At 38.5% G+C, this 11197-nt stretch overlaps 1 protein-coding gene across 1 annotated transcript; it reads right to left on the reverse strand.

The window, feature by feature from the left end:
- Nucleotides 1-4765: 4765 nt before the first annotated feature.
- On the reverse strand, nucleotides 4766-10989 carry LOC113228944 (trypsin-2-like). Its single transcript, XM_026462387.1, has 6 exons — nucleotides 10881-10989; nucleotides 9262-9407; nucleotides 8803-8930; nucleotides 7688-7946; nucleotides 6916-7065; nucleotides 4766-5863 (listed from the first exon to the last, which is right to left on the reverse strand). The coding sequence occupies exons 1-6, from the start codon at nucleotides 10987-10989 to the stop codon at nucleotides 5711-5713; spliced, it is 945 nt and encodes a 314-aa protein (XP_026318172.1). The 3' UTR covers nucleotides 4766-5710.
- Nucleotides 10990-11197: the final 208 nt, after the last annotated feature.

Consider the following 11197-nt stretch of genomic DNA (forward strand, 5'->3'; position numbering starts at 1 on the left):
CCTCACATAGCTCATTAATATTGTATAGCCACGTGGTAAAGTTATTATAGAACCAGAAATACAATTAACAGATCTATCGGCAAATTGTTGAATTAGCAAACACTGATCAGTGACATAACGTTAATTATCGGTCTTTACCACGGAAGAAAAAATCAATGGAAGTACCTTATGCTTCGATTACTATCAAAACCGATGTCGCCAAAACTCACATATTCTTAATTTGAAACACAACAAAATCTTGATATTGATTTGTCGTAGTTTCAAATTTAAAAAGAAATAACAAATTCTGGATTGTTAATGCAATTTAAACTTTATTTGTTGACAATATCGTTGAAAGTTCAATACTATGAATACCTATTAATGCTAGTTGCGACGTTTTCCTGCCATCTAGCGATTAATTGCAGAACGACGACAAATTTGAGTTATTAATTTAATTTTTTTTTGAAGAAGCGACAATATTGCAGTGGTATAAGCTTTACTTTCGTTTCTTGTAACAAAAAAATATTTCGATAAAAATAAAATTGATAATTTCTTCAAGACTCCGATGTTATGAACTATCACCACGGGTAATATTTCTGGTGCAGCTATCATTTTTGCACTCCAAAACAGCACAATAAAGCATTTTTCTAGGATTTTAGAAAATTTGCACGAAAGAATGACCATACCATACCGTACAAAGCGACATTGGCGGACTGAGCTCAGATAGCTCTTTCAAGACCTATAATTGGCACGCGTCGAACGCTATCTAACCACTTCTACTGTATTTATTGTCCTGTGGTCTGTACATATGCTTTTAAGCCTGTAAGTATTTTCGCGCGAAACCGAGGACCTGTTCGTATGTTTTCAGCTCACGCTCGCATCCATAGCTGAATATGTGAACGGCGTCGCGTAATGCCAAAAATCAACTTGAGATCGCTGTTTAGGTTCCAAACGCGCAAATTAGTCCCTTTCGTACCTTAACGTATGTATGTGTGTATTTTCATCTCTATTGTCTAACCAAGAAGAATCAATAGAGGTAAAAAGGTGATAAAATGGATTAGGAATTTATGCACCTTAAACATTAGCAAAATATGTGTCGACGACCTCCGTTATCCAGTGCTTTGCATCCCGGTTTTCATTGTTTTGCCATTTTTAATGTCCCGGGATTCATCCCCAGCCGGGTTAATGTGGAAAAACTAACTTTTCTATATTGTCTCGGGCACCCTTGAGATATAACTATATATAACATATAACTCTTGGTATCGTGAAGAAAGTTACCAAGTGCAAAAGGTGCAGACCGGATGCTTTCAATCGAGAGTAAATACTGTTGACATTCACTACTCTTTGTTTTGGTTATACCTGTTTGAAGGTCAGATAAAATACAAATTGAAAATTAAAGCTGTAGTAGGAGGGGGTGTAGAGGATGGTAGAGGTTTGCTCGGCTAGCTGGTGTCCCCTTACGTACAGGAACCAAACATCGGAATTCGGTGAAGATAATTTGATTTATTGTACAGAAGCTTATAATAGCGTGGACGGGCTCGGAAGACGTTTTGATGCTGTCATAGAGCACAGGACGCCGGCACCGGTTTCGATGTTATATCATGCCTCCCGTTTCCTACGTCTCCGACATCCTATCGAAACCGTAACGTAGGCTACCATAGATTTAACCAATTTGTCTATGGTAAATCGTGGTTTTAAATATGAGTTCGTCCAAGGAAGTACTGCCACATTACTTATTTCTACCGCCAAGCAGTATTGTTAACATTACTGCGTTCCGGTTTAGAAGGGTGAGGGTGTTGGTGAAATTACAGGCACATGGGACTTGTCAACTTTATGTCTCAGGGTGACGGGCGCCTAAGTGCCTCGCAGTGCCCCTCAGATCTTTGCGATTTAAAGCTCTGAGTGGCACTGCAACTGGTATGGACAAGCATGTAGCTTACCATCAGGCGCACGACTTGTTCGTCCCGTCACTTGATATTATAAAAAAAACATTTCTTTATAATTTTTAATTAAATTAATTTAATTTATTATTATTTAAAAATAGGATATATTAATTTTTAATCATGTTAAATTTGAGAAAACGATTTATCCTAAAATGAATTGACCAACGTTCAATCAAAGGGAGGCGCGGGGCGCTGCATCATAGTCAGTCGTAACCTTTGTAGTCCTTCAGTTTTTAATTTAAAGTGGTGTGTAAAATCTGTTTTTTCACTATAAACTCGAAATATTTCATATAGCTGTATGTGCCGTGTGGGATAAGAAAGTGGACACTAACATTAACAAATTGTTCGTTATTGATTAGTTCGTGTCAGTGATTTGCGCCAATGATCTTGGGTGGCCGTCGATCATTGACTTGTAATCCTTTCACTTTTTTTGTACTGTCCGTTTCCGCATCACCTGACCGCTAAATTCGTCAACATCGCTACAGTGTTCCATAGCTAAGAGATTATATGCGTGACACGCACTGGCGCGCGGCATAAGAGACTCGAGTACGTGGGATAAAGAACAAAGCAAATTTTTTTTATTTATTTTTCATTTTTTAAATTTTATTAGTGATCTATTAGACATTTATTTCGCCATTATTATTTTGTAGAACATAACAATGAACAACGAAAACAATAAGTGAGGTGGTAAACTATTTCTGCGATGCTGCGTGTGTTGTCAATGTTATGACCTGGAATGTGCAGGTGTATCAGAGCAGCGCTTCCGTAATACATTGACAGATGAGCAAGCTGATAATAAGTAAGCTGCCGAAGACCGATACTAATTATTTCTTTTTTTTTAAATAATCACGTGATACTAACACATATGTACACTATATTCACCTTACAATGCTTTTGCTTTTGAGGCACCGCAACGCGCTACCCTCGAAAGTGGTGGTTGAAAATCAGTGCCTTGCTGTTGGCTAAATTGTGCACTAAGCCACGACCTATTTGTCTTGCTTTAGCACACACAAGCTATTGATCATTAGGTTAGTATTGTTTTTTTTTCTTTAATTTTGATTTCTGTGTGTCTCTTGTAATCAATTTACTTTATTATATTGTTGTGTGTGTGATGCAAGACAATAAACGTTTTATCTATCTATCTAACGTTGTAACGTTCCGTTACAAAGTGACCCTGCAAATGTTATGGATACACCAGGCACACGACTTATTCATTACGTCACTTGATATCGTAACAACGTAAATAAAACACTTCATGACAGTATTGTTAATAGGTAAATATATTCATGAAAATGTCTGAATGATAGCTTATTCGTTGTTTTTTATTAGTTTTTAACACAAATTTTGACAGCTTGGTAGCCCTGTGTACCTTTGGAATTAATATGACTTTTTATAAATAAAACTCAACTCGTGTAAGGCGTGTATACGCGATCTTGTTCACATTACAAAGTGCATTCATCAATCAAAGTTGTTTTGTTTGCAAGGCATTATTAAGAAATGTTTGAGAAGCGAGCAGAAAAAATTATGAAGGTCAACAAGAAACACATTAGGGCTGCACGACAGGGCGCGACTATGGCGCGACCAGGGCTCCGTCACAGGGTCTGGTGTCATTAGTCAGATTTAGTAGACTATTTATTATAGCGGAAGTATTTTCGATTTTATATGAGTGATGTATCTGTTACGTTGTAACCACAGATATCAGATTATTACCAAAACGCCACTTGATGGTAAATGACTGAACCAGGATGAACAAAGTACTGAAATATTGCAATATAAATCTTACTCTCTAGTGACTGTAAGTTTAATTTTCTGGGGAACTTCAGCATATAAAGCAAGTCCTACATGCGAATAAGTTGAGGATTCCACGCCAATGCCGCAGACCCCGTGTGAAACCACCAACAGTCGAGCGAAGACCTGCCATCTTACCTTACGTGAGAGGTGTTACAGACAAGATCGGAAGAGTCCTCAGGCGCGCATCTATCAAGACCTATTTCAAGCCCCTGAGGAAGATTTCTCAGTTCCTGAGACCCGTGAAATGTAACATCCCCTTACAGGATGCAGGAGTTTACAAGCTTGACTGTGAGTGCGGTCTCTCTTATATTGGACAAACAAAGCGAAGTATTTGTACCCGCGTCAAAGAACATATAGCTGATGTCAAACACCGTCGCGTAAACAAGTCTGCAGTCTGCGAGCATGTCATGGATAAACCTACACATTCAATGAAGTTTGACAAACCCCAGGTCCTTGCAAAAGAAGTCCGTTATCTGCCCAGGATGCTGCGAGAGGCCATTGAAATTAAAAAACATCCTAATTTCAACAGGGAAGATGGTTTCTCCGTACCACCAGTTTGGAATCCAGTATTTCCTCTAATGAAAAATCCCAAACAGACATAAGACTGCAGTACTAATTAATATGTTTTAATTTGTTTTAATTTATTCTAATTTCTATTAATAATTAATAATAGATTAAACTTAATAAAAAATTCATTCAATAAAATAATTTGTAAAACTTAATGTAGCGTAAATTGGAATGTTTTCTTTGTAAAATTAAAAATAAGGTATTTAATTAATAACTATTGTAACTATAGTGAAAAAATAGGGTGGTTTGCATCAATATTAGACATAACTGGTTGAAGACTGTACCACCTCAGTCAACCGTGACCATGGGACCTGTAAAGGGCCCGAAACGTCGGTTTGTTTGAAAAAACAAATATACGCGATTTAAATCCGGAAAAATAGTTTCATTACTAAGTTTAATTTTGTTAAAATTAAAAATTGTGTTATGTCGTCTTCACGTTTTAAGCCCTAACCAATCAAAATCGTTAAGTTATGGTAGTAGATAATAGAGCGTAAAGTTTGAATTGCACACATGCTAAAAAGTGGCGACATCGGTTTTCGATATTACATACAGTCATGACATATCTCCCCTTTTTTTCCTATATCTAAGGTTGTAACTATTAACTAATCTATAGCACGACTAGCGCGAGAGCGACATACAGCGCGAGATACTGCTATTTTCTCTCGCGCAAGTTGCGCCTTGTCGCGCTAGCCCTACTTGTAAAATGATGGCTCTTTAGTTATGACTTTTAATAATATTAAGGTTCATTGTCACCATTACAAGTTAGTTGATAAAATCGCAAGGGCTACTTAGTCAATCTTTGTCCACTTCTTAGGTTTTCGCGATTGTAACACATAGGAAATGGTACTATTTTTTTGGATTTAAGTCGCGTCCATATGTTTTGACAGTCAGCCGTGACCATGGAACCAGTAAAAGGCCCGAAACGTTTGTTGATAGTCATGCCTGATCATGGGACCTATAAAAGGCCCGTGACCATGGTAACAGTAAAGGGCCCGAAACGTTTGTTGATAGTCAGGCTGATCATGGGTCCTATAACGGGCCTGGATTGGTTTTTAATGAAAAAAAGAACAAATATTCGGGATTTGGACAGGAAAAAATGGTTCCATCCTAGTCAATCTTTAATAAGACAGGCAAGATATTCAAGTAGACTAATTTAATACCATCTATTGAGAGTATACAATTGAGATATTTTTATCAAAAAATCGTACACAGTTTTCATAATATAGTATTGGGAGCTCAAAGGAGTCTCCTCGCAGGGCACAAATCCTTTCACCACGACGACGGCAAGCATTATAGTGTATGCCATCGATACGATGGGAAGAAGAAGATTGGGAAGATAATTAAGATGACAACTAGCAACGGATCGTATATGGTTGAATAGAGGATTGGAGGACATACAATTATGTGCTCTTCCTCGAACGATGTTGTGGCTATAGAGGCAGCGCGGTAACAGAACGGATCCAGTCCCTAGCGACGGTGACGTCACTGTATACGCCAGCTTTGTCCGGCTCCGCACACTTGACGCCGAAGGAGACTATGCCCAGCAACTTCCCTCGGTACACGGCCGGACCACCGGAGTCGCCCTGTAATTGATTTCATTTAAATTGATGAATCGAAACTGAGAACATCGATTTTAAATTATTTGCTATTGTATATTGTATGTGGATGTTGGATCCTTAGCAATGCCATACACAAAATAACGATCCAAAATACAAAGTAAAGGTAAAATCCAGTCTTTATAATGCTATATTTCATTGTACAGATCTTGTTCCGTTACAATGAAAGCGATATGCGGACTAAATTGCTTGATGTGCCGTTAACTGTATCTTAATAGACGCATCAGGTCGAAGAAAGTTTTTATTAGACAATAAGGTGAAACATACAGGTAAAGCTTAAATACTACAATAAAAGCTTAAATACTACAAAGTAAAACTAGAATTAAATTATATGATTTTTTTTTAATTGAGTCCCCGCGGCAACGTGCCCAAGGTGCTGGCAGCGTTCTCCCTTTGTATAGCTATGCTAATGCGTTGGGCAAGGTAGCAGCCCTTGGGTTACCCAGATAGTCTATTAATTTTGAAACGTAATTTTGTATAGATGAAGGGCACCGGGACGCCGCGGGCCAAGGGTTTCGACACCAAAGGCAAAGTGTAAATAGTTTGTTGGAACCTAGGTCCTGGTACTTATTACTGTTTATTCTTTCCGCCAGCTCACCTTCAGAGCTAACCCTGTTCTTGGTGTGCTGGAGATAGGATGGGGCAAGTGTGTCGGCACACGCGGCGTTCCGCACCGTTGCCCGGCCCATACCCCAAGGTATGAGAATCATTCCGTCCGGGCGTTTGCCATTAGTTCACGTCATGCGCTTGGCTCTGAGTATAGCGAACACGTTAACCGTGGCTAAGGCCGCGGATGATGTCGTTGAAGGCTGCATGCCGGAAGATACGTCCGGCGCTCAGTTGGCATAAAAGACCGTGGTAACCCAGAACACTTACATCTTTGCCGCAAAAACACCGATGTGGGGAGCAAACTGGGACACCAAGGAGGACGCGTTGGCTTTTCGTTCACATATGCGAAAGATATGAGGTCAGATGTAAGATACTATAAATAAGTATGTGCGTAATTTGACTTAAAATACCTGGCAAGAGTCCTTAGTTCCATTCAAGTAACCAGCGCAGAACATCCTTGGCGTAATCGTAGAAAAAAACATGGTCGGTGGCAGCTGTTTGCAGACATTTTTGTCCATTATTGGTATGAATACACGCCGCAATATATCAGTCATTTTGCCCTGGAAGTGGTTCAATGTGATACATTTAGAAAGTTAGTTCCTGACAAGGTACATGAGGAAACGCCGGTGGCGCGGGTTCCGTCGACAGAGAACCGCCTATCTCAACCAATGCTACAGCTGTACAAATTTTACGGCATAATGAGTCTCTGGGGTCCGCATGCGAAACTCTCAGCTAAGGGGCTTTGTGTTTGCCTCATTAAAGACTTCCATAACTAGAAGATTGGCAGCTAGTTCCACTGAAGAATAATTTTAATTATCCAAAAGGGAAATGTCTCAAGTCTCCTAGGCACGATGCCTTAGCAAACGTACACATGTATGTATAATTTTACAAAGGTGACCGATAGTCAGGCAAAATACGCTCTCCGTGGCTGAAACTTAAGTGTCAATAACAATAAACGTGGCAATGTTAAGATCAGCCGAGCTAAATGTACCCATAAGACAATGGAATTTGTCTTTGTCATTGTCTTGTACAATGGAATTTGTAGAAGCACAATAAAAACCATAACCGTTTGACAAATTTTGCACTTTAATGAGAGGTTAACAATGATCTTACTAATTTTACTGAATTAATCTTTTTGTTAAGGTAACTTCTAATTAATGAAAAGCAACCAAAGTACCTTACCTTATATTTCGTATGACCCCATCCAGAAATCGTGACCAATTCGCCAGGTACAATATCTTCAGGGCTGCCAATCATGATAGGTCTCGAGCTAGGAGTGACAGGTATGGGCTTCTGGAGCAGGATAAGTTGGTAGTCGAAGTCATGCGCGTGCTGTTTGTCCGACAAGAACCAATTGGGGTGGGTGAAGTGGGCGCAGATAAAATATGGCGTAACTTGACTGCGAAACGTTGATCCGGCGTACACCATCTCCTCTTTCTCCCTGAACAATGTGAATGATTTGTCATTTATAACAAAATCGTTGAGAATATATTATCCCAGGCCCAGTACAATCTACAAACACCTGAAAGCTCGTTTGATTAAAAGTATTATTATCATGTGTAGTAGTGTGTGGCAGTGGAATCGTCTTGTCTGATGTACCAAGCTTTCAGGTAATTAGCAAAAAATAATAATAATAAATAGTACAACTTTCGTTAAAGCCACAAGATTTCGTTGTTACGTCTTTATACTTCTTTATATGACAATATAAAGATAGATAAAAAATAAATAAGAAAGATCAAAAATTCAACTGCCTCCGTGGCCGAACGGTTACCATGTCGGACTCCACGTAGAGGTCCCAGGTTCGATTCCCGGGCCGGGAGAAATATTTGTATGGCCTACATTTATTTCTCTCGTGAGTTTGGGTGTAATTTGTGGTTGTCTATGTGTGTGTCCATGGCACCCGCGACACAGGGTGTCCCTAGTGCGGGGCTATGTTGCGTGTGAGCGTTATTATTATTATTATTATTTATTATTATTAATAGAGGAAACACAGGTCAAGGTCATCTCATTTGGCGCCAAAATTTTGAGGTAACCTACTTTGAGGTTATTAACCTAACCGCTACCCTACATGGAACTAATTGGTATATCTGCGTTCGCCAGAGAACTCATGAGTTTCAAAGTGATCACTACAAAACCTAGAAGATGAGCTGAGTGTCCAATTTTTGCAATGCATTAAATAATTAAATGCTTTCTTCTTTTTGTCTCGGTATGACAGCAGTGCACACCTTTACTTTACCATTATACTACACAGTGGCACGTTTTTTAGCAAAGGTACGATTTCCAAATTCAAAAGTCACCTGCAGTGAGCAGCAGTCAGGACCCACTCAGGTGCGATGAGAGCTCCACCGCAATACAGCCCGTACAGCACAGTGTAGGGAGCGTCTGTTATCGACACTTCCTTGCCTCCCACAATACGCCAAGAGATCTAAAATAAACAAAATCAGTCCATTTAAACTAGTATTGACACTGTTTATAACATAACATTAATATACAAATGACCTCGATACGAAACGTCAGATAAATATAAATCCGCCTTTACTGAGAGCAAACATAGCTAAGAAAAATGCTGATTAAATAGCACATTCGTTTGCGAGCTGCAATACGAAATACAGATACACATAAGTACACACTTATAATTTATAATACTCCTCTCCCTCTTTTTGGGTCGAGGGTTAAAATTATACAAATAATAAATTGAAGAATTCTACATAGTTAAAAAAATAAAGAGGTAAAAAAATGATGATGTATAATCTTACCTCATCCCTACTAGGCTCCAAGCTATGAGGAGAGACATCCTCATGGAAGTACCGGTAGTACCTCAAAGGCACAATTCTGGTGATAAAAATCCTGTGATAGTGCTCTACGCATTCTGATACTAAAACTCCTTTGAGGGGGGTAATTTCTGAAACAATGTTTTTTTTCTTACTGCCAGAAAAATATATAACGTACGGTTACGTGACAAAGTCGGGTATACTCAATACTCAATACTCAATATATTTAATGCATTCATATGGTAAACATGTCTTAAATTTAAAATAATGCTACACATTTGAGCCCTTTATTAGGGATAACAATAACAGCAGAGGTAGGCCGAGGTTTCAATTATTAATTAAAATTGTTATTTATCAAATAATAATATAAAAAATGTCATATAATAATAAAGAAATACGTCATATTATGAGTAGAATTATGTCACTTGAAAGTTTGAATTTAATTAGATTATAATTATAGGTATATAATTATATACTATAAAGTCATGCTACTGTAGTGCTACTACAGTAGCATAATATTATAGTATATAATGAACATTTATTTATTATTCAAATTTATTATAATATTATTATTTTTATTTGTCATCAAAGTATTCATTTAAATTGTAATAGCATTTATTCATAAGATGTAATTTTAATTTATTTAGAAACAGTTAATATTTTTCCTCGCTTTTAATAATGGGCGGGAGCTCATTGAATATCCTCACCGACATCGAGTGGGGACTTGAGCTGTGTATGTGTAGCCCAGATCGTGGCAGAAGCAATCTATTGCGTGGTCTAAAAGTGTGTCGTTGAGGCAGGTCGTCAGTGTTAGTGTAAAAGTCAGGGTGTTGTTTAATAAATTTATAAATTTCTAAAATATATATAGAACACAAAGTCAAAATTTTAAATTATTTAAAGTGCGGTCTGCAGCTATCCGTACTACTCAAATTGCCAAGAATACGGATGCATCTTTTCTGGGTTGTAAATATTTCTCGTGCGTGCACACTATTTCCCCAAAGGATAATTCCGTAACTTAAGTGGGAATGAGTGTAAGCTTATTATTAAGCGGCCATCGCAGTCATTGGGTCAATCGTTTTCTTTATCTCCTTCAGTGCGTACGTGAAACTAGACAACTTTTTCTTAATTTTTTGTATATGACATTTCCAATTCACATGCGTGTCTATATTTAAACCCAGCAAAGTGAAGCTGATAGCGGAATAATGTGATACATGTGAACGATGTGGTTTGAAAGTGGACGTAGTGATAAAAAGTAGATTTCGATATGTTGAAATGGTTCGGGCGTAGAGCGGATGAATATTGAAAGAGAAATAGACGAGAAAGGCAACATAGAAAGAAGACGACCATGGACGTTTTCCGTCTAAATCTAGAAAGTTCTTAAAAAGCTTGCTTGAAAAGTTTTAAGAATGTAAATGAAATAAGAGAGATGCCAGGATTGTATAACTGGCGTCAGTATAGGCATGTAACTGTTAGAAAGGGAGTACCTTACTAGTGGTCTCATTCAAATTTAAAGAAAATATTCTACCTCTTAGGACTCATTCAAGGCAGGCGCGGGTGTCGAAGCGGATAGATCCACACGTCGAAAACGCAAACAGACGCTAGACCAAGAACTGTGAAAAGTACGGGCGGCTCGAGCCAATAGATCTGCCCGCGTCGTCTCAAGGTAGGCGCCAGCGTTCGCCCACTGTGAACGCAACGAGCGTCTACGTACATTTGATTTACACGCACCCGCGCGCGCCGTCACTCTGAGTCTCTGAATAAGGCCTAAGGGTGGCAAAGCAAGGATGAATCCGGTTTATTGAATTTTACCCACTTTCAGTTAACCGATGGCAATAAAGCTTGACAAATAGATGTAATTCCAATGAAAGTAAAACGTTATGGCCACCTAAAGCTGATCTGTTATTGTTGAGGATACGCGGTA

The sequence above is a fragment of the Hyposmocoma kahamanoa genome, unplaced genomic scaffold (assembly GCF_003589595.1).
Source record: "Hyposmocoma kahamanoa isolate Upper Pololo Valley unplaced genomic scaffold, ASM358959v1 263, whole genome shotgun sequence".
Lineage (NCBI taxonomy): Eukaryota > Metazoa > Arthropoda > Insecta > Lepidoptera > Cosmopterigidae > Hyposmocoma > Hyposmocoma kahamanoa.